This window comes from Amblyomma mixtum, chromosome 7, assembly GCF_055824585.1.
Source record: "Amblyomma mixtum isolate Tamu chromosome 7, ASM5582458v1, whole genome shotgun sequence".
Lineage (NCBI taxonomy): Eukaryota > Metazoa > Arthropoda > Arachnida > Ixodida > Ixodidae > Amblyomma > Amblyomma mixtum.
In genome coordinates, this window is record NC_143018.1 from 141,556,052 (window position 1) to 141,580,062 (window position 24,011).

At 51.2% G+C, this 24,011-nt stretch overlaps 2 protein-coding genes and 1 pseudogene across 2 annotated transcripts in view; 2 read left to right on the top strand and 1 right to left on the bottom strand.

Moving 5' to 3' along the window:
* Positions 1-23,712, bottom strand: part of LOC149337737 (BAG family molecular chaperone regulator 2) — a 28,618-nt gene extending 4,906 nt beyond the window's left edge. The window contains exons 1-2 of the mRNA XM_089554941.1: positions 23,493-23,712; positions 10,960-11,296 (exon numbers count right to left, since the gene is read on the bottom strand). Of these exons, the coding sequence (XP_089411067.1) occupies positions 10,962-11,296; positions 23,493-23,712 (555 nt within the window). The 3' untranslated portion in view covers positions 10,960-10,961. The remainder of the gene's footprint in view (positions 1-10,959; positions 11,297-23,492) is intronic.
* LOC149337738 (uncharacterized) lies at positions 12,405-13,018 on the top strand. Its single transcript, XM_089553649.1, has 2 exons — positions 12,405-12,942; positions 12,993-13,018. Exons 1-2 carry the CDS (start codon positions 12,405-12,407, stop codon positions 13,016-13,018), a joined length of 564 nt encoding a protein of 187 aa, XP_089409775.1.
* On the top strand, positions 16,225-17,245 carry LOC149337739 (uncharacterized; annotated as a pseudogene).
* Positions 23,713-24,011: the final 299 nt, after the last annotated feature.

Consider the following 24,011-nt stretch of genomic DNA (forward strand, 5'->3'; position numbering starts at 1 on the left):
TTCCAGTTGACTGGAAGTATGCGAAAATTACGCCCATACCGAAAGCGGAGAACAAATCACTTCTAGCATCCTACAGACCAATTTCTCTATTGAGCACAAGCGCCAAAATAATAGAACATATTATTTTCAAACACATATCTTTTTTCCTGGAGGAGCACAACTTAATCGATTCCCGGCAGCACGGCTTCCGCAGGGGCGTATACACGGTCAAGCAACTTATAGAGGCAGTGCTTGATTTTGCAGCAGCCCTCGATAAACAAAGCCAGATCGATATTATTTTTTTAGATTTTGAAAAAGCTTTCGACTGCGTGTCCCACCCAAAGCTGCTATTAAAATTGCGAACCAACTAAAGAATGACACATTGCTTGCATGGATAGCAGCTTATCTCTCCTGTAGAGGCCAATGTGTGGGAATTGATGGAGTGTGCTCGAGCTATATGTCTGTCCAGTCGGGTGTTCCACAGTGATCTGTTTTTGCGCCCCTTTTCTTCCTAGTTTTTATTAATGATATTGATAGTGTAGTACCCGTGAAAATAAAACTTTTTGCTGACGATTGTATTATTTATCATGAAATTAAAAACTAGAATGACCAATCTCAACTAAATTCTCCGCTAGCTCAAATAGAAAACTGGTGCTCAACGTGGCAAATGAAAATAAACAGGAAGAAAACGGTAACAATGACAGTAACACGCAAAAGAAAACCCCTCCTATTTCACTATTCCGTCAATGGACACCCTTTATCTTCCGTTAAAAGCTTTAAATACTTAGGTGTAATCCTCACCTCAGATCTCAGATGGAATGAAGATGTTTCATATATTACAAAAAAGGCTATGCAGAAACTAGGTTACATCAGAAGAACCCTGCGCAATTCTACACAAGAGATAAAACTCCTTGCCTTCAAAACCTTTATCAGACGTTCTTAAATACGCTTCTGTAGTCTGGGATCCGTGCACTCAATTAAACATTGCCAAACTCGAAAGCATCCAAAAAAAGGCAGCTCGATTCATCTATAGCTCATATAGTTGGCGTACCTCAGCAACTGCACTTGTGGAAAAAGCTAATTTAGAACCATTACAATTGCGCCGGCATTACGAACGAATGAAATACATGCATCTACTCTACAATAGTAAACTAGGTATAGATAGTAGCATTTATATCGAACCTGTTATACGGCGATGTACACGATCAAACCATTCCAAAAAATTAAAAGAATATATGGGCCGAACAGATACCTTTCAAAACTCCTTTTTTCGAGAACCGTCCGTCAGTGGAACGCTTTGCCTTCTGACGCTGTGGAATGCCCGACTGTCGAATCTTTCTTATCAAAATTGAAGTGCATAAGTTAACTCAACCTAAGCGTTTTTGGTTCCCGCTATTGATATTACTTTGTGGTTGGCATTCTTGTGATTGCTGACAGATCAGCGTATGTCTAACCTTAGTGTTTATCTCCTAAAGCGTGCTATTGATGCCAGTGTTCTTGTGTTATGTGCCAGTGTTGCTTCTATATGCCTGAATAGCGCGAAGCGCGAGCTTGTACAAAGCATTTTTCTTTCTTATTTTTCTTTTTTTCTTTTCTTCTCGGTGTTAATCTGCTCAAGCAGGCGGATAACACCACTGTTATCATTATCATGTCTTGTCGCGCTTTTTTTTCTTCACAATGTATGCTCACTCCTGCCAAAGGCCTTCTGCGAAGGCTTTTGGGTCAGCAGCCGAGCGCCATAACCACTGAGCCACCGCTTCCATTCCACTGAAATTCGACCGCCGTGGCCGGGATCGAACCCGCATCTTTCGGGTCAGCAGCCGAGCGCGCTAACCACCGAGCCACCGCTTCCATTTCATTGACATTCGACCGCCGTGACCGGAATCGAACCCGCATCTTTCGGGTCAGCAGACGAGCGCTATAACCACTGAGCCACCGTGTCGGCTCGTGTGTCAGGGGGATCTGCGGGGTCAAAGCCTGACCGCAGTATCTTTCTGCTGTTCGTGTGTGCCTACATGACAGCAAACTACACACGTTTTTATTACATTCTGTGGCACTTGGCCAAACGGCTACGAGACGCTGTCACACGCACCGAGGGCTACCGAATAAAATAAACGCTACTTCGGGCCGCATAATTCGTTGAAGCTGGCTTCTCTCCTAATATTGATCCAAGCTCTGATAAATTGAGCGAAAATACGTTTTTATGCAACAGATATCATCAACCATGACGAAATACATTTTCTGTTATCCCTGAGGCTCCGTTCAGCTGACAGCGATACTTTGTTTACGTAACTGGAGCACCGCCACGCAGGCGACAACAAATGCCTATTTGTGGGGGTTGCTTTATGGCCGGCAGGAAGGATCAACAGCGCATTGGAATTGGAACTGCATGCTAGCCATACACCTAATGCTTGATATTGATCAAAAAAGGTTTCTCAGCAATGGACCACAAAGCCGGTAACGATATAAGCGCGTGCTAAGCGCAGACACAAATAACGTGAATTCCAAACTAAATGCCATGTGTGACGGAACAGCGCAGAACACCTAGCTAAATGTCATGCATGATTGACTTATCCCTGTCGCCAAAAGAAGCGCCCTCACTGCGGCGCGCCAGTCGGCGGAAAATCGCTCGTGCACAAGGTCGCTCGTGAAAAAGGTCGCCGCAGTATCCACAGCTGACGGTCAGCTAATTTCTCTCGGAGACTTCCTGCGTGTCTTCTTTGTGGTAGCGACCATTACTCATTTCGGATTCGCCCGGAGGCCGTAAAAAAACCTTGCTGCCCCGTCCGCCTTGCGCTTCGGTATCGCGATGCGCAATGACAGTGGCACCTTGGGCAACCCGATCCCTGCCCCGGACTGGGAGAGTGTGGTCAATAAAGCCTTTTTCTTCTTTTTAAATCCATTCCTTGAATCCAACGGTGTCGCTCACGTAAAAGTGCTTTCCGTTGTCACAAAATTCAGGGCATTTTTGAAACGAAGAAAGAAAACAGCGCCGCGCGGACGCATCTCGCCAGCGCGGGTCGTAAAACGGGGAGAAGGGAACCCCCGGAGAGCTACTAGCCTTGTGGTATGGCTGCCCCCTCCACCACCGCTCACCGGAGGGAATGAGTCCGCCATGACGTCGATTTCTCTAGAATGTTAGAAATGCTTCTACTCCTAACCGGCGGAGAAGGCGTAGCCTTGCGTGCTCTAAGACATGTCCCCCTTCTCTTCCCTCGCACGTCGGCGGCGGCGCCACGCCAGAAATTTCGAGATGCTCCTCGAAGCGGCTCCCGGCTTTTGACCAATCAGGACGCGCGGCCGGCGGGAGAACGAAAAGGAGACTGCACGGCCGATACTGTGTGTATGTGCGCGCCAGCCTTGGCGCGTAGAACAAACAGACGTGGCACAAGCCTATATAAGGGCGTTGACCGCTGTCAGTTTAGTACGAGCCGCCGTTTAAGCTTCATCGAAGCGCGCCCGCCCGACTCCCGGGACACCATTCGCCCGAGTCACGGTCCAATGAGGCAGCGTGCGCCAGTCTCAGGGCATCATCGTGGACCTCAGGTCGTCGGACTGTCGCAGTGCCCGGTGAACAAATTGTGTTTTGTTTGTTTGCCTCTCTCTTGCGTTAGTGCACTTTAAGTGCAATATTTCCTTTGTATTCTATTCTCTCTCGAGTGTAACTTTGCACGCGTTTCATTGTTTTGTTAATCACTTCGTACGTGCTCGTACTAGTGATTGTGAAATCCTCTGTATCGTTTCTTTGCTGTAAAAACTTTTTTTTATTTGTGAACCTTTGGCTCCCACCCATTCTCTGGCTTGGGACCGGCAAACGCTGGGCAACAAACGACCAAAAACCTTTTGTCACTTGGTAACTGGTCTCCGCTGAGCTTGTCACACAGAGTCGAGGGCATCTCCTTTGAGTCCGTGTCCGCTACCCCCACACGCTCTAAGGGTGTCTGGGAACTTCGCGCTAAAAGTGAGCGAATTTGGGTGACATATATTCTGGCGTCCGCGACAGGACGTTTGGTGTTTGTTAGCTTCAAAGAACAGAGAAAGAGCCGGAAGGAGTTTGTCAAGTGGTCGCAAACGAGTGTTAGCAGCAGAGCGATATTATGGGGTGCCGCGTTGAAACGGTTAGTGAAGTTTACCGTGCAGAGGTATTCATTGCCTTGAATGTAGAGGGTTTATGCCTCGACGAACGTGACCATGATAACGACATACATTTTGATATCTACCTTTCTTGCTTCTTTAGTATGCGCTCCATGCTATGTTTTGCCTCCCACAGGTGAAGCAGTTTGCTATCAACTACCTCCGGGGCATCGTCCCTTACAAGCGTCATTGTTGCCTGTCCAACGTGACGCTTGAGGGTCTCCGTCCATTCCTCTATTTAGTGATCTTCCCAGTGGCAGCTTTCTCTCGCTTCTTCCTAAATATTTCCCATTCCGTTACCCTCGGTTGATGCTCACGACGCGTCTTAACTCCTTTTTTAAGGATCGAGGCCAGAATGAAAAGATCGCTGTCGAAATTTCTCTCTGAATTTTGCCACTTCGGACCTGTCGCATTTTTGGAGGTCAGGTCAGAGGAGGTGTCTGCGCACACGCTGTTACCTACCCTGGAAGGACTACTAGAATCCGTGTGTACGGCGAGTCCCAGCTCGTGCGCGTCCTCCCATAGCTACCTACAGTAATCTTAGGAGGATGGTCGCTAGTCATAGCAAAGAAATTGAAAATTATACAATCAAATTATGCGAAAGGCATGAGCCTTTCCAAAACGTGAGGTCTGCTGAAACACCTATTAAATTCGACCAATTCAAAAACCCAATTGAGAATTAGATTATCAAAAGCCAGGCACGTGTTTGAGGGAATTCGGAATTTATGGACAAACTGATCAACATGTACATTGACGATACCCATAGTACCACCGTCCTAGAATACGACGGAGCTCCCAACGAGGAGCTCGACGCAACCATCACGGAGGCTGAGGTCAGGGCAGTAATACAGGGTCTGTTCTGAAAGTAGTAGGACTGGTTTTTTCCTGGGCGAACGGGCGGACGAGAGGCTGTCTGCGCGTGCAGGATCGTTGAAGGGGGATATTGGGAATGCTGGGGAAAATCGGCAGTAGGCTCTCGGCCATTGAAGAGAGGAGGTAGCTTGCACTGTGAACCCTTGTCGAAACGTCTCTTCACGCAGAATCGTCGAGCATTTACTGGATCAGCGATACGCGATCAAATTTTTGAGTAAAGCTTGGTAAAACGGGAAAAGAGACTCACAACATGATTAAGGAGGCCTACGGTGACGCTTCCATGGGTAGATTAGTGTTTTTTGAGTGGCACAAGCTTTTCCGAGAAGGTAAGGAAAGAGTGGAGGAAGACGACCTCTCCAGACGCCCTTCGACCAGCAAGACCAACGAAAATGGGTAGCGAGTGAAACATTTACTTAACAGTGATCGTAGAATGAGTATCAGAACGATTGCTGATGACTTGAGCATTCCTCAAACCCAAGTTTTTGAGATCGTGACAGAAAACTTATCCATGAGGAAAGCGTGCGCGAAGTTGGTGCCGGGAGTGTTGTCAGAGGAGGAAAAGGCCAACCCGTAGGATCTTCATCATGTGAATGAGGACCCCGATTTTTTGCCCAGCACAAGGCGGCAACGCTGCCTCAGCACCCCTCCAGCCTCAACTTGGCCCCGCCAGACTGTTTTCTATTCCCGAGAATAAAATCGACACTCGAGGGGAGACATCACGGATCGGTAGAGGTGGTTCAACAGGCCGTGACGAGGCAGCTAAACAGCCTTCCGGTCCAGGCGTTCCTGGAGGCGTACGAAAACTCTAAAACTCATTGGCAGCAGCGTGTAGGTGCGGAAGGGTGCGACCTTGAAAAATTGTAATCGTTTGTACTATTCTCTTGAATAAATTTTGTTTTAAAAAATGAGTCCTACTACTTTCAGAACAGACCATGTATTGGGACTAAAAACGAAATCGGCCCCGGGGCCTGAAGGGATAACTAAAAATTTTTAAGAAATCTGGACGTCGGCTCCATGAGCGCTCTGACAGAGCACATGCAAGAAATTTGGACTAAAAGCCACCTGCCTCAACAGTGGAAGTCGGCAAATGTAATTCTAATCCCAATTCCGGGCAAACCTCCGAAACTAGAAAATTCAAGACCTATTTCCCTAACCTCATGCATGGGGAAATTGATGGAGCGCGTAGTCCAGACCAGACTGACGCGCTTTATGCAGCAAAACGATCTGTGGCCGCACGAGATGGTTGGCTTCCGACCGGGCTTGTGCACGCAGGACGTTATGCTCCGACTGAAACATCACCTAATCGACTCGCGTTCTAGAGACGCCGAAGTAATTCTTGGCCTAGACTTGACAAAGGCTTTTGATAATGTCAAGCACGAAGCGATCCTCCGCAGTCTCCATGAAATCTGGGTAGGCGCGCGAACGTACGATTACATCAAGGACTTTCTGTCAGGCAGAACTGCCTGCACGAAGTTCCAGGATATCGAGTCTCCCACACTGAAGACAAGGAGCAGGGGCACACCGCAGGGCTCGGTTCTCTCCCCGTTCCTCTTCAAAACGTGGCAATAGGGCCCTCCCCGAAGCTCTGCGGAGCATAGAGGGGCTAAATTTCAGTATGCATGCGGATGACATCAACCTCTGGATTAACCAGGGGAGCGATGCAAGTATGGAGGAGCGCCTGCAGGCGGCGGCGGACTCTATCGTGGACTATGCTGTCAGCAGGGGTCCCTCATACCCTCCGCAAAAATCAGAATTATTCGTCCATAACCCGAAGTCACTCCGATGCAAGCACAACTGGGAATTTGACATTAAAGTAGAGGGGAAACCAGTTCCAACGTAAATCAAATCAGAATATTAGGGCTATTCAATCAGGACAATGGATATAATGATTGGGCAATCAAAAGGCCACAGGGATTTCCTACGCAAACCCTTGGCATATTTAGAAGGATTGCGCTGAAAGGACGAGTCCTGAAGGAAAGAAGCTTGCTTAAACTAACCCAAGCATACGTAATAAGCCACGTGAGCTATGCCACGCCTTTCTTAACATTATGCCTGAGGAGAGGAAGAAACTAGACTCGCTCATTCGACGGTGCCTAAGGAGGGCCGTGTGCTTACCGATTAGTACCTCCACAGAGAAGCTGCTCTCTACGGGCGTGCACAATACGTGAGGCGAAATAGCGGAGGCTGTCAGAATTTCACAGCTCGAAAGATTAGGCCGAACAACCACGGGCAGAGCCATCCTTGAAATGGTAGACCTGCAGACAGATAAGGGACTACGAGTCAAATCGAGCATTACGCAGTACTGCCGAGAAAATCTAATCATTCCCCCACTCCCTCGTAACAGGCACCCCATATTCGACACTGAGAGGAGGGAGAAGAGAGCAGAAACACTAGTCAGACGCCTCAATCCGATGGACAGCAAGTCCGTTGCGTACGTGGACGCAGCAAGTGGCAAGTCGGGTGCGGCGGTCACCTCAGTGGTCGACGGCCGCGGTGCTCCCGTAATCGGCAGCCACCATTAGAAGCCGCCACACGGAAACACCTGAAGAAGTTGCGATAGCGCTCGCTTGAGTTGGAACGCAAGCCAATTTTATAATTAGCGATAGGAAAACGGCCATCTATATTTTTGGGAAGGGTAGAATCTCGCTGGAAGCGGCAAGGGTTCTGGCCAGTAGACGCCTAAACATAAAAATTAGCCTAATTTGGACTCACGCACACGTGTCCGTTCTTGGCAACGACGCGGCCCACGAGTTAGCCTGAACTCTCGACTTCCGGGTAGCTGTGGAGCGGCCCGACTACCGGAACATGGACGAGCGTCTGCTAAATTATACGGAGATTGTCGAAAAATATACGTTACAGAGAAGACTGGTGCCACCACCGGATAAAAGACTAAACAATAGGGAGGAAATCGCAAGGCGGCGCATCCAAGCTGGGAACTTCGTAAACCCGGTCTGGGCATATCATGTTCACAGAGATGAGAAGCAAAACGGTAAGTGCAAACACTGTGGTGCTTCCCACATAATCTGGGAATGCGCCAGCTCCCCAGGGGCCAAAAGAAAATATAAATTGTAGAGAAACCTGGGAAGCCCTGCTGCGGAGCGAGGCCCCTGCCCCACAGCAACAAGCCATCCGCCTGGCGGAAGAAGCCGCGAGGAATCAAGACCTCTTCGCCTGCTTCTAATCGCGGAGGTCCCGGCCCCCTCACCCAGGCCTGCGTGCCGGGGGAACGAGGAGTAGGGGGCTTCCTTATCTGGTGGAAAATAAAGTTGGTATCATCATCATCATCTTAACTCTATCTTATGGTAGTTGTAAATCAAGAGAAATAAAAATCTCAGCAGTCCTTGTTGCCCTCTGAATGATACTGTCACTAAACCCGAAATAGCAGCGAGGTTAGTTGGTGCATCATTGCGCTTATATTTGTTATGAATAAACCTCAATGCTTTACGCTGTACTTTTTCCAGTTTCGATACATTAGTCACTGAAAGGGTGAACCAAGCTGCGCAAGCATACTCTAAAACCGGTCGAACGAATGTAGTATATGCGAGACGCTTAGTCGACATGGGTTCGAAGCGCAGACACCTTCGGTGAAAAAATGGCTGAGGCTTAGCTTAGGTTAAGCCTAGTCAGATGCGAAGCATATTGTCGCCGAGTTGCATATCGAGCACGCCGCTTGGCTAGACGTTCTTCACGCTCTTCATCAGTCTCTGTAGCACGCCGCAACTTTTGCTTCTCATTCCAACGAGCAGCCCTGTCTCCAGGAGGCATCTCTATCCCGTGTACGCCTAGCAGAGGCAGGCGCACCCCCATGTATACCGCCGCTCCAGCATCACGTGTTTACTGCAGCGCACCTAGCGGCAGAAGCAGGAAACACATTGGTCGCGACGCCTCGCGTGACGGGCGAGCTGGGGCCCCGTTTCTCCTATGTCGTTACGTCACGCATCACGTGGTCCTCCTTGGTCGCGACGCCTCGCGCGACGGCGCGAGCTGGGCCCCCGTTTCTCATCTGCTGTGAGGTCACGCACCACGTGGTCATCCTTGGTCACGACGCCTCGCGCGACGGCGCGAGTTGGGCCCCCGTTTTTCATCTGCTGTGACGTCAGGCATCACGTGGTATGACATGGAGGTCACGAAAGGTCAATGGTAACGACACCGCCGCGCTCGAGGAGCTGGGTTGGGCTATTTTAGTATGCTTCGCATAAAAACAGGTTGCGTAATGCCTTCGAGGTTATGTTAGCAATGTGCGCGTTCCATCTGAGGTTAGAAGTTAGTGTGTTGCCTAAGTACTTATGTTGCTGAACTTCCGTCATTATTCTGCCATCAACAAAGTACGGAAAGTCACAAGGTCGCTTTCTTCTTGTTACCGTAATGCAGACTGATTTAGTTCTGTTTATCGTCGTTTGATATGTTTTGTACCAATCGGATAGCTTGTTCAGTGAATTGCTGAGTGAAATGTGATCTTAGTGGCAGTTAATTGTTTTGTAGGTAATGCAGTCATCGGCAAAAAGTTCGATGTTAGAATCAATACTGTTGGTTATGTCGTTAATGAAAATCCAAATAATAGATGATAATAAAGATAATGCATCCCCTGCCCAAGCCCATTTCTTCTTTTTGACTACGATGTCACTAACCCGCGTTTGTTCCCTTACGCGCTCTGCCCGGTCTCATAACGTTACATCTATCATTTTTCTTTCTATAGCTCGCTGCGTTGGCCTTAAGCTCAACCCTCTTCGATATTCTCCACGTTTCTGCCCCATAGGTGACTACTTGTAAGATATGGCTGTTGTATACTTTTCTCTTGAGGGATATTGGTAGACTGCCAATCATGATCTGAGTCTAATGTAAAACTACAAATTTCCTGCTGCAGTACGGGCAGCTTCGACTATTCGCGCCGTTCGCTGCCATCAGGCAAGGGGAACACCTTTTCCTGCACTCCCTGTATCCGCTAACTTTAAAGTATGAAATACCCTCGGACTGTTGCTCGCTGCATAGACTGAGCTTGTGCAGCCGCTGATACTCCATCTGCAACGACGATGCTTCCATGGTTACCCTCTCCGCTTCCTATGATTCGACACTAGGGTATAAGCATACGCTGCGCTGATTCAGGCTCCAATCCAACCTGATACGCGGAGTTTTTGTAGACACGTCTGCAGACAACTAAGCGCACCTGCCAACTGACTCAGAGTCCCCCAGCGCGCTCGGCCATGTCACGGGAGTAACGAACTTGACAACTGCCACCGGACCTGCAAACTCGACCATGTCATGTTCTCTCATGACGTCACACACAACATCAACCAATCAGTGAGTTTTATGACAGACGTCGTCGGACGCCTCGGGATTCTTACTCCGGTGAGGCTTTTAATGCTATCCTATTAAAGCTACGTGCCAATCCGTCCCTACTGCATCACTTGGCAACGGCTTCCCTGCATCACTCAGGGTCCTTAGTTTTCACGCCTCTTCCTCTCCAGCGTGTGACCAGTGCGGTTGTGATGAAACGATTGGACACCTCCTCTGTGACTGCCCTCGTTTTGAGCGAGAGCTCGGTATTGCTATTCTTTATCGCTTGGACTCGCGTCCTCTAACAGAGTCCAACGTTCTGGGGTCTTGGACACAACCTTCCTCACAAAGGAAAGCGGTGAAAGCGCTCCTGAGATTCTTAAGGGACTGGGGGTTGTATTCCCGTCTATAATCTTTAAGTTTTCAGTGCGCGTGCGCGCCCTCTGTCCGTGTGACATAGTGGTCGCTGGACAGTTGGAAAACTTGTTTCATTGCCGCTCTTTTTCCTTTTTTCCCCTTTGTTCCCCTCCCCAAGTGTAGGGTAGCCAACTGGGCATCGCCTGGTTAACCTCCCTGCCTTTCCGTCCATTTCTCTCTCTCTCCTCCTCCCCTCTCAGGTGTAGCTGTCTTGCGTAACCTTTCACGTGTCCCAGTTCAGCGGTATCGCCGAGTTCTGGCAAGGGGGAAGCAGCAGCTCACCGTCAGCAGCGTCGTGGCGGCAGCGTGGCCAGGATGGCCTCGAGTCGCCGGCGCGTCTTCTTCTGGTCGTCGGCCGTGCAGCCCAGGATGGCGGCCTGGAACTTGTGGTCGATGGGGCCCGCCGCATCCGTGGAACACGCGCTCAGGTACGTCTTGCACAGCGCCCGCACGCCCTTGGGGTCCGAGGCCATGCGCAGCACCAGGTCGGTGACGTACTGCTCCACCTGGCCCAGCGCAGACTCCTGGTCCTCGCTGCGCGGCGTGCTCACCGACACCTCCACGGACTTGACGCGCGTCTGGAGCCGCTCCACGGTCAGGCCCACTTCCTCGCGGAGCTCTGCACGCGCCTTCCCACTGTCAACGTATACACACGACATTGCGCACGCATTGTAGAAGCAGCTGCCCGCAGAGGGAAAACGTTCTATCGGCAGCCGAAGTTACGAGATGCGGGAGTGGTGAAAAGAAATTATTTCGAAGCAGTTACGTGAGGTAATAGTCTACAATGTCTGAGGCTCTAAGGGGATGTGCATGCTATATCTTCTGGTAGCAATACTAGGCGACTCAATATATTATTTTTACAACATGCATTCCGTAAACTTTTTCTGCCGGTTGTACAAAGTTGCACTTCGGTCACTTGTGGTGTTTCCCCCCGAAACACCTGCCTCAGTTATTTTTAGAGAGCATCTCTCAAGCGCTCTTTCCTGGGTCGAACGACGCCCGTCACCATCGGCGTAACCGAGCGCATAGAATTCCGCTCGTTTAGAGATGGCGCCAGAGTCGTACGCGCTTTTAGGTTTTGGCTCGTGACGCCGTCGGAAGAGAAGGGGAATGGGCAGCTAAGTTTACGGAACTGGAAGCGGACTTGAAGGTGGAGCAAGAGGAGCCGCTTAAGTTAGAAACTCAGGTCGCCGAGTCGCTTAAGAGGGAAGGGGCTAACGCCAACCTGTTAGAGCGCATTGTGGGTGACCTGAAAGAAAAGCGGGAAAAGGGGGCAGAGCTGGAAGAGCAGGCGGAGGCGTTCAAGTCGCAACCGGCAGGCCACCCCGGTTCGGGGTAGCGTCAGGTGGAAGACGAGGACATCGTGGTTCACCTGATGTCCCTCAGGCGGAAGGTAGCAGGTAGCAGTAACACGGAGGCTCGTCGCCTCTACAGCGCGGCGACGCAGCAGGCTTTGGGGGGGGGGGGGGGCGCAGTGACGCGCGACAGTAGCGTACGGCGGCAGGAGGGCTGTTGTGAACCGAATGCGCTACTGACACGTGCCGTGCTTATCTTATGAGGCCCACCGACCAAGCCATCTGTTATCGGCAGTGGTCCCGGTGACGTCACTAGCCAAGAGGCTATAAAACTACTAACCGCTAGTAAAGCTCGTTCCTTCGTCTTCGCCAACCACTTGTCGATTCACTACAGTGGCGACGAGCGGCCCACCGCCGGGCACTGGCTGCTCCATGGCAGCCCACGTTGGACCGCCGGGTTTCGACGAAGTGGACGACAGTTGGGAAGCATACCAAGTACGTCTGGAGTCCTATTTTGAAGCCTACGGAATCGATGATTCGAAGAAGCGACGGGCGCTTCTAACGGCAGCTTTAAGTACAGCAACTGTCGGTAGAATAACGGGGCGTTGCGCGCCGGCCAAGATTCAAGAGCTTACCTACGAGAAGCTGGTCGAGCTACTGACTGAGCAGTTTGCGCCGCAGGGCAATGAAATAGCGGAGTCTTACAAGTTCTTCACCAGGTATCAGCGTCCTGACGAAACAACGAAGGACTTCATTGTCGCAATTCGGAAGATGGCCTGCGGTTGCAACTTCGGTGAGTCAAGGGACAGGATGCTACGAGACAGACTAGTTTGCGGCCTGCGTGACGCTGGAGTTCAGCGAGCACTCTTGTCAAAATCGTCGCTGACACTCAAAGAAGCAGAGGAGGCCGCTTTAGCGGCAGAGATGGCAGCCCTCAGCGTGGATCACATGGATAAGACAAAGGGTCAAGGCAACGTTCACGCTGTGAAGAGCAAGCTGCAGGGTCCACCGCATTACCAGAAGACTCGCCTGCATACTTCACCTAGACCGAGCGATGGTGTTGTTTGTTCGTGCTGCGGTAGCACTGGGCACAGAGCAGCGAAATGCAAGTTTCACCGGGCGGAGTGTTTTCGCTGCCGACGAAAAGGGCATCTAGCGAAGATGTGTGTACTGCAACAACCAGGAGTGGCATATTGCGAAGAGCATCCTTCAGAGAGCGAGAGCGAGCTTTGTCTGCTAAATGTGTACACTGCATCTGTTAACTTGGTCAAGCCCGTGGTTCGCACCTTCGACTGGAGTGGAATTCCGCTGAAGATGCAAGTAGACACCGGTTCACCGGTCTCCATAATTACGTGGGGGACATACTGCAAGCATCGGCACGCCTGGCCTGCGCTCCGCGAGACGTCTTTGCAGTTGTCCTGCTTTCTTGGCAAGCTTCCCGTGAAGGAGGAGCTCCGGCTTCCTGTCTCGTACTCGGGTAAAACTCTGGAAGCGAAGCTAACCGTGCTGCAGTGTGACGGTCCGAACTTGTGCGGACGCGACGTTATCAGCGCATTTGAACGCAACGGAAGGGCTGTCTTGAGCATTGTCGGCGAGGCAAGTACGGGTGAGAGGAATTTTCCACAGCAAGCTTCGGTTAGCGCGCTGTTAGAAGAGTTTAGCGATCTGTTTACACCAGGCCTAGGACGCATTGGTGGTCCCGCAGTTCATTTGCGGTTGCATGAAAATGCGCAGCCGCGATTCTGCAAAGCTCGTTCTGTGCCATATGCAATGCGAGAGCAAGTGTCTAAGGAAATAGACCGGCTTGTTAAAGAAGGCATTCTATCGCCTATCGACAGTGCGGACTGGGCCACGCCTCTCGTTCCCGTTATCAAGAAGAATGGCTCCATTCGATTGTGTGGCGATTTCAAAGTCACCGCGAATGCTGCATGTGTCACAGAGAAGTACCCATTGCCAAAAATACGGGATATTTTTGCTAACCTAAACGGGGGTGAAGTGTTCAGCACCATCGACTTGAAAGATGCGTACAATCAGTTGCCACTCGACGAGGAAACCAGGAAGCTCTTGGTCGTAAACACTCAGAAAGGCCTGTTTTGCTTTAATCGACTTCCTTTTGGTGTGGCCTCCGCCCCTGCTATTTTTCAGAGACGTATGGAAGGCATCCTGCAAGGCATTCCGGGCGTTCAAGTTTACCTGGACGATGTGGTAATCGCGGAGAAACGAGGGTACTCGGAGACGCTGCGTCAAGTTTTCGAACGTTTCCGGCAGCACGGTGTCAAGTTGCATCCGCAGAAATGTAAGTTCAGGCAACCAGAAGTTGAATTTCTGGGACATCGTATAAGTGCGGACGGATTGTTACCTAAGACAGACAACATGGCCGCGATAGCAAAGATGCCGAAGCCAAACTGTGTTGCGGAACTACGAGCATTCTTGGGCTTCGTAACCTATTACCACGCATTTCTGGGGAATTTGGCTACTGTTTTGGAGCCGCTGTATGAACTGCTAAGAAAGAACGCACGCTGGCAGTGGGGAGTGAGACAAGATAACGCTTTCCGATTAACCCAGCGGCTGCTACAAGAGGCAAATTTTTTGGTGCATTACGATCCAAATAAGCCCCTTATCTTGGAAACCGATGCATCCTCGTGTGGCGTTGGCGCAGTGCTACATCACAGAGTAAATGGGCAAGATCTACCAATCGGGTTCCGATCACGAACTCTGTCACCGGCTGAGCGGAATTACGCGCAAATCGAAAGAGAGGCATTGGCTGTGGTCTTCGTTGTTACAAAGTTCCGGGAATATCTACTCGGGAATCAGTTCACGCTCGTCACAGATCACAGGCCCCTCCTCGGACTTTTCAGCCCTGTTAAGCCCGTTCCAGCCATGGCCGCTGCACGGATTCAGCGTTGGTCACTCCTACTAAGCGCCTACAACTACAAGATAGAGTTTAAGCCAGGGAAGGCGTTAATTCCGGCGGACACCCTCAGCCGTTTGCCTGTACGGCAGGCGCATGACGCTAAGGCTGCAGAAGAGGACGCTAGTGAGTACGTCCTGCTAACCGATCACTTAGACTCCGGTCCGCTGTCGGCTAGCGATCTGGCTACGATGACTGCGGACGATAGCCAACTCTCACAAGTCCGCGATTACATTCAGAACGGCTGGCCACGATACTTGCAACCTGCTCAGGAGCCTTTACGCGCATACATGCACAGGAAGGACGAACTGACGTCCAGCCATGGAATTGTGTACTGGGGCCATCGAGCGGTAATTCCGAGGAGTGCGCGGCTACCAATGCTGCGTATGTTGCATGATGCTCATCAAGGAGTAGCGGCTATGAAGAGATTGGCCCGTTCTGTATTCTGGTACCCAGGACTCGATCAAGACATTGAGAAGCTGGCTAGCGCATGTCGAACGTGCATAGAATGGGGCAGCATGCCCCCTGCACGACAACCCGTGCCTTGGCCAGAAACAGCGGAGCCGTGGTCTAGAATTCATGTTGATTTTGCAGGTCCTGTGGAAGGCCACATGCTGATGATTGTGGTAGATTCTCATACCAAATGGATCGAGGTCACTCTAATGAAGACAGCCAGCTCGGGAAAAACAATTGAAGCACTGCAGACTATGTTGAGCCAATTCGGCTTGCCGAGGACCCTTGTGACGGACAACGGGCCGCAGTTTACTAGCGAGGAGTTCAGGGCATATATGAAGCGCAATGGCATCAGTCATATGCGGACCGCTCCCTACAAACCACAGTCTAACGGTCTGGCGGAAAGGGCGGTACGGCCTGTGAAGCACGGGTTAAACAAAAACACGCGAGGTAGTTTGCAATCTCGCCTGGACCACATTCTTTCTCATTATCGGCGCACTCCCCTTCCCAACGGGAAGACTCCGGCTTCCATGCTTCTCGGATATCAGCCACGCTGTTTATTACACAATGTGGTATCACGACCCTTTCCTTCTGCAGATGAATACTACACCGGAAAACCGTTGCACAAGGAAATCTGGTTCAAGAACTACGGAGTGGGCGACAAATGGAAACCAGGCGTGGTAGAGTCCACCGAGGGCTCACGCATGACAACCGTAAGGACAGCAGATGGGGAGCAACATCGCCGCCACCTCGACCAACTAAAGACCAGGAGGACCAGTGTGGAAGGGGCTGACGTTAAGTCCCAGGCACCCACGGAAGCATCAATGGCTGAGGACAGCGCAAGAGCATCGGTGGACTCGCAGCCTCAAGGTCACGGCAGTGGGGAGAATGGGTCCCAACCAGGACCGGACAGTCAAACGACGCCAGACGCGCAAGCCGAAGACTGTACAAACGAAGCACAGGGAACAGACGGCGCTGACGCACCTCGTAGGTCAAAACGGCAGCGTTGGCCCCCGGACCGCTTCGCTCCTTAAGTGGGAAGAATTGTTGTGAACCGAATGCGCTACTGACACGTGCCGTGCTTATCTTATGAGGCCCACCGACCAAGCCATCTGTTATCGGCAGTGGTCCCGGTGACGTCACTAGCCAAGAGGCTATAAAACTACTAACCGCTAATAAAGCTCGTTCCTTCTTCTTCGCCAACCACTTGTCGATTCACTACAAGGGCCAGCCATTGCAATCCGGAGAACAGTACTCGCAGGCAGGAAGGGAATGGTTAGAGCGCAGGAGAGCTCTGGTAGTGGGTGACTCGAACGTAGCGGCGGTTGAGGAGGGCGTTTTAACGAGAGTGAAGGCGGACAGGCTTGTGCAGGTAGAGGCCCACTAAGGGAAGTGCATGGTAGATGCCACCACCAAAGTCCAGGAGGCGGTAATGGGCAACATGGATAAGTAAAACCTTCACACTATCCATGATGGTCTCAACGATGTGCTGAAGGGAAGGAGTCAGAACCTTGAGAGACAGAAGTGGGGGTGCGTAGGCTTAGATAGGCCTCTTAGAGGGTGTATGTGACCATATGGACAATTCCAGAGGTCCAGAGGCAGTCTAGCAGGATGGATAGCAGGGTCGCTGAGGCTAACCGTGTCATTAGGGTAATGAGCCGATGACTTGGATACGGCATAATGGACGCTAGCAGTGACGCGTACGAGGCCGACTCCCATATTTTCATGCAAGATGGCATTCACTGCAGTGGTGCCACTGGCAAGAGGGTAGGAGGCAGGACAGGTCGCCAGGAAACACCTTTTTCAGGGCCCAAGAGCCCTGAAGGCACCAACTCAGATGAAGACGAACCGAGGGAAGAACCAAGGTAGAAGAAACGAAGGAGCCATATATGAGAAGAAATACAAGTAAGCGCCAGTTTCAGAACAGCTAAGACATAGGGCATATTAACATACAAGGCGGCAGGAGTAGACTGAAATGGGAGGGAATAGAAGAACAGCTGAGGCAGGAGGATGTATTGGTATATGGTTTATAGAAACACATCTTAGAGACTTGGAACATCACCCTGCGATCCTGATTACACATTATTGCATTATTGCATTGCAATAGAACAATGGGCAGGAGAAAGGGGATGTAATTGGGACATTCATTCATGCATGAAAGTATGAATTGGCAAAGGTTCAAAGAGGAATGCAAGAAACATTTATGGCTAAAGGAAAAGTGGCAGGAGAGCAAACACTCCTTGGATTTGTATACCTGTGAACAGGCCCTAATGCCAAAAAGAAGAAAACGGACATATGGCGGAATGTGTAGCAAGCGATATTGATGAGCTGGAGGAGAGGGCGAGATAGTTATACTAGGTGACGTGAATGCCCACACAAAAGACCTGGATGGATACACAGATTCGACAGGAAGCATGCTTTGGGATAAGCGTGACAGGCAGGATTTAGTTGTATGCGAAAGTACCGAGAAATGTGAAGGGCTCATAACATGGGAGGCAGGAAGACTACATTCAACGATCGATTATACACTAATGTTACATATGGTCAATAACAGGCTAGGGGTAATGAATATAGATTAACATGGCTCCAGGGCCGATTCCATGAAACATTTCGCTTTGAAACCGGTTCGCTTTTCTGTTACGTCATTATGACATAGACATCGGTGGGGCGAACCTTGTGGGAGGACGATGGGGAGACCGTAGCCAGTCGATGATAGCGCGAGCTTTTTTCAGCGCTCCCCGGAGGGCACCGTGCACTAGTTTTTAAACTTGTGCGAGAAGCTTATGGTATTGCAGAGCTTTCGTTGCTGTCATGTTGGTGTGATCTTATAACAGTGCCGGCACACAGAGGCTGCCATCTGGGTCTGCGCAACTTGCCGCACCAGAGTTGAGCTAATGGAGCAGTATGTTGAAGTTGGGCTGGTTGGTGGACATGCAATTCAGAAAAATACGGTGCTCGAAAGAGAAGCAGAAATATCAAAGGATATTGACATTGCACCTAATGAAAAACGAGAACTGACGAGCAGGAGGGAGCACCCAAAGTGAAGCGCCATTACAGTTTACGTAGCACCCACGAATCGCGCCTCGCTTGCCACTAAGGATGGTTGGCTGCCATATTCGCTACTAAGCCGTCCCGGCGGAAAGGTGGTTATGGTGCTTGGCTGCTGACCCCTAAAGACGCGGGTTCGATCCTGACCACGGCGGTCGCATTTCGATGGAGGCCCATATACTTTGCCCCCAGGTGTTCAAAATTATCCGGAGCCCTCCACTACGCTCTCCCTTAGACCGAGTACCTTTGGAAAGTTTAGCCTCATAAAACAAACCAAAAATTCGCTACTACTATTTCTGATGATATAAGCTTCTATCAGCTTGCGAGTAAAACTTACCCTTTTGGTAAGGCAAAATACTAGTTTTAGCTACAAGCGTACGGTATCCCTTCTTACGCAGCCCTGAGACGAATGTTAACACAACTGATCTTGGTGAAGGTTACTGAAAGAAAACCGAAGCTCGTTTAAAACCGCGCAAACGCAGGGTACCTAACAGGGTACCTCACATAGTTAACTTGGCAAAGGAAGGGAGCATGGCTGAACGAAAAGCAGCAGCGTTACATGGTGATGTTTCCATTTGGACTCAACCAGCTGACCAAGCAGGCACCGCTCTGGCAAGACACCACCGATAAGTGAAAGATGTGGACTCTTTCCGCAGCAAAACAGCGAAAGTTCTTGAAGAAAACTTATAACGCGTGCCACGGCGAAACGCTCGCGATAGGGAGCTCGATGACGGAGCTCTATTATCCGTTCTTCAGTCAGCAAGCAGGCGTGGCGACGCACGGCGGGGACACAGACAGATTCCCAACAGCACCTTCTCCATCATTTTCTGCACGTATCACTGTTATTACCAGGCCCTGTTGCAACCCGGGTAGCATGGCCTGACCGGTGATGGACGAGGAGGATGGGAGACTGGGTTAGGAGGAAGGCAAAGAAAACTTTATACAATTATTTACGAAGAAGATAATTTATTTACATTATTTACAAAAGAGCGACTGAGATTAGAGAGTTTTAGTATTGCGGGCTTTGCGTAATTGCGTGCATAGCGGAATAGCGGGTCCAGACTGCGCATGCGCAGAACGCTAACGGAGAAATAGCGTTAGCGTACGAACGCAATTTTCAGAGGTTACCGTTACGGCAGTTGCGGCTTTTGCGTCCTTAGCGTGAAAACATGGCGGCGTCCTTCCAGGTGAGAGCCGCCCGCTTCATCCGATTCAGCAGTCCTTGCGATTCCGGTCGGCATGTTTTCCGGCAACTACTGGTGTAGTTGCTTTTCGCTATGACTTACCTTGCTTCGACGATAAAGTATAAGCTGCCATTCCGCCCAGTTTTTGAGCTACGCTCTCGATTCTGGAGCGCGCAAGCCTAAAGGCCCATCTCCATGGACACATCCGAGGCGCACCAGCGCAGCGCCTACGCGTACCAGCGTACGCCGGAGCCGGACTGCGCATGCGCGACGCGCCGACGCGAGCCGGCGCTGGCGCTTGGCAAATATCTGTCCATGTCAGGTAGGCCCATCTCCATGGACACATCGGAGGCGCACCAGCGCAGCGCTTACGCGCCCAGCGCCGCACCGCGACAAGCGTCGAAAAACACATGCAACTCGATGGCCTGTCGAGGCTACCGCGTTCAGCTCGGCTCGGCGAAGCAAACGGCGCGAAGGGCCGTACCGGATGCCGAGAGAACTACGTTCTCTGATTGGTTACACCGACCGCAAACCAGCGAGTCACTTCCGGCGCCGGCGCGAGCGAGGCGCGAATATCTGACATGGACAGATATTTGCCAAGCGCCAGCGCCGGCTCGCGTCGGCGCGTCGCGCATGCGCAGTCCGGCTCCGGCGTACGCTGGTACGCGTAGGCGCTGCGCTGGTGCGCCTCGGATTTGTCCATGGAGATGGGCCTGTATTCGCGCCTCGCTCGCGCCTCGCTCGCGCCGGCGCCGGAAGTGACTCGCTGGTTTGCGGTCGGTGTAACCAATCAGAGAACGTAGTTCTCTGATTGGTTACACCGGGAGATTGTTGAAGCGTCGAACATTGTGCGTTTTGGACCGGATTGTGTCAGTGAACCTTCCGTTAATTTGTCGAAAAAAGAGCTTGCATATCTGGCACGATAAGCAGATGGCTGTCGAGGGGGTGTGTGTTATCTTCGATCCTGTTCTTTGTTGCCTTTCTGGACATGTGTATATATGCTCCCAATTTTGCAATAAACCGTCTGTTGAAAGTTATCGCTTGTCTGTGTCTCCTCGCTTGTCCCGTCTTCTCTTGTGCGCTATTTTTTCCCTTAAGTAGTTCTCTCGGCATCCGGTACGGCCCTTCGCTCCGTTTGCTTCGCCGAGCCGAGCTGAACGCGGTAGCCGCGACAGGCCATCGAGTTGCATGTGTTTTTCGACGCTTGTCGCGGTGCGGCGCTGGGCGCGTAAGCGCTGCGCTGGTGCGCCTCCGATGTGTCCATGGAGATGGGCCTTAATGGGACCTCCAGCTGCACTGCTACCGTCTGCAACTGCCCGAAACGCAGCCGAAACCTAGCACAAACGTCCGGAACGAAACAAAAATAGATTTTGAGCTTTTTCGCGGTGTTAAAAATTTATTTTCAACATTGTTAAAAATTTATTTTCAACATTGTATCAATGTTGAAAATAAATTTTTCATTTTGATTTTTTTATGGACTTAAATGATGTAAAGCGAGTTTATATTGAATTTATAATAGTTTTTTTTTAGCATTACACGTCATGAGATGGCAAAACCTTGCTCGAACGGCTTGTAGTTAACATTGCCTTGTCTAGATGGCGCCACTGTTTTACGTTTTTTATTTCATTTTATTTAAATTTCGGGGTCATTTTGCAGACGAAAATAAGCACTACAGTAATAATTCGTTTAAAAAACTCGGAAATATTATACTTTGGCTAGTTAGCGGCAGTGTCGACCATTTTACAAGGACCGTTCGCATCCATGTCGAGCAGGTGGCGTTTAACGTTTTCAGAACGCTATACTAAAACTGTCTGTGGGGATAAGTTGTTTGCGGCACGCTAACGTAATTTCCCTTAGGTCCGCTATCACGCTAACGCTATGCTAAAACTCTCTATTGACTCTCAGTTGAAGGGAACTTCTTCGCCAACCGGAGTCGACGGGAGTTAACAGGCTACTCTCGGCCACACTCACAGGCGAGTTAAATTGGGTTCGGATTCCCTAGATCCCTGACCGGGGAATAAAGTTCGAAGAACGATGTCCAGTCGCATAGGCAGATGTGGACGCCGGTGGTACCACCCACGGCAGGGGCGGTGCTGGGCTGCCCCGCTCTCTCGCAGCTGGGGTCGATGGGAAAGAGTAGACGCTGAGTAGTCAAACACTGCTGGAAATGAATCTCCCGCAGTCTACCAGCAGGTGAACGAACGTACTCGTGCTTCCCCGCCGGATGTCCAAAACACGAGAAATCTGTAGAGGACACAGCCGTCTTTCAATTAACAGCAACAGCTTGACCTTGCACCACTCCGTCGTTCGGCGACCCGAAGGTAGACTCGGTCACCTGACGCCGCTGCTTCCACTGCTGTTTCCGCTGCCAATGCCCTCGCCAGCCCCCTTCGCATCTTCGGACTTCGCCGGCCTTCGACCTTCATCGCTGCAGCCGTGGTCACCTCCGGTCAAGGAAGTCCGCTGCCTTAATCCACTTAGGCTAGGGCGGGGGGGGGGGGGGGGGGGGGGCATTACAAGCACTACACTGGTCTGCCGCCGTCGGGAGGTTGTCGGCCTTGTCAACCGTTCACGGTTGCTGCTTGCTCGGGCCCACGTGGCCAGAAGTACAATTATAACAGCCCTCAGCATGCTCATGCCGAACAATTCTCCAAGTCCTCATGCTAACACCCACTCGGAAGACTAGGGTCGCAAAAAACCGAAGCGCGCAGACGACATTTCTGTCTTGTCATCGCGGCCTGAGTTGCTCTTGTAGATGGGTGGACCGCCGGCTTACTAACCCTTTCGAAAGACTGAAATGCCGCCTGAGAGCATTATCAGGCATGTCGAAGGTATCCTGACGTACGTTCGGGCCCCAATAACGATCACTCAACAGCGCGCACAGGGAGGAAGCAAACGGAGGAACCGCAAGGTTTAAAATGAAGCGAACGCGGCGCATCGGTCCCACGGATGGCCCACTGGGCGGTTCACTTTAACTTGATTGATAGCTCATGTGACGTGTACAAAAACCGCGTCCCACCGCCTGTGGTGTCGTCATGCGGGCTGTTACGACGCGCGGACAATCGCGCGCGGCGGCCGGCGGGGAAGCGAACCGGTTCCAAAGCAATAGTGGATGCGGCCCTAAAACTCTAGTTAGTGGACACTTTCGCCCGTTGCTCCCGTGCTGTCCGTCTTTCTCTGTGGTTTGTGTAAAATTTAGGGCTGTTTCACGAAAGAAACCAATGTGTGACCGAGGTAGAATGAACAATCCGATGGGATCATCCAAGCCACGCTTTAGACCAAACTGGATTTTCTGCGACACGGGGATGTTATGCAGTCGCGTGATACAAGGCAAACTAAAGCACACAGTACCGCAAACAAGGAGGAGCGCACATGGAACACGTGGAACACAGTTTGTCACATGGAATCTGGCGGAATGTAACGGATCTGAGAGAGAACGAGAAAAATTAGGCGTGTGTTATCTCCGGCTGAGTCTGGTAAGTTGCGTTAGCTGCGACCCTTTTCGAGTCGTGCAGCGAGTTCTTCTGCTGTCTCTCAAGCGCGTTGCCTCTTTCTAGCTTGGTCCTGTTCCACCGAGATTCCACCGAGGCACAGCGCGCATATATACCCCCGCGAAGCGCCACCTCCTCACCCTCTACCTCGGCGCAGAGCACGCATCTGGCGGGAGCGAGCGACTACGCGCGCAGCAGCGGCGCGGCGCCGGCGACGGTGGCGCCACCTGGCCAAGCTCGGCTGAAACGGTTGCTAGGCAACGGATGTTCAAGGCCATTTGTGCCTACTGGCCACCGGCTACGCGAGGAGGCGAAAGACTGGCGTAGTGTTGCTAACGCAACAAAATTTCATTCGCCTCTAGAGCGCTATAGGGGTGCGCTGTTCAAGCCTCGCTCTTTTTGTGGAGCGCATGCATTATATCGGGAGAGTCACCTGGCGTGAGCGAGGCGAGCTCCTGGCTGTTGGCCACCGAGGCCAGCGTGTCGACGAGCACGCGGCGCTCCTGCTCCAGCGACGAGGCGTGCTCGCGCAGCAGCTCGACGCGCATCTCGACCTGGTCGAGCATCTTGACCAGCCGCTCGGCCACCTCGGAGGCCGCCGGAGGAGGAGGAGTCGTCGCAGGGGGAGGGGGGCCGCGCTTGGTGGCGGCCATGGCGATGGCAGGCTGGTCTTCTTCTTCTTCCTTTCCTTCAAGGGACATATAATGGTGATGGTGGAGGCAGTTAGATACGTATTATTTATTATTCTCACCCAATTTTAATTATAAATTGTGGGGTCCCACTTCTCAAAGCACCAGATCGGTTTTAACGCTATTAATTTAGGCTACCTGGGGTTTTTAAAGTGTGCTGACGTCGCGCAGCACACGGGCGCCTTTTGCATTTCATCACCATCGAAACGCGGCCGGAAATGAACTCGGGTCCTCTGGCTCAGTAGCCTAGTGTCCTAACCATT

What these genes read in the sequence shown, in the direction of transcription:
- LOC149337738 (XM_089553649.1), top strand. Translation starts at nt 12,405, where the DNA reads ATGGCAGCCCACGTTGGACCGCCGGGTTTCGACGAAGTGGACGACAGT. An exon ending in GGATAAGACAAAGGGTCAAG is followed by an intron (nt 12,943 to 12,992) that starts GCAACGTTCACG and finishes CCGCATTACCAG; the next exon opens with AAGACTCGCCTGCATACTTC.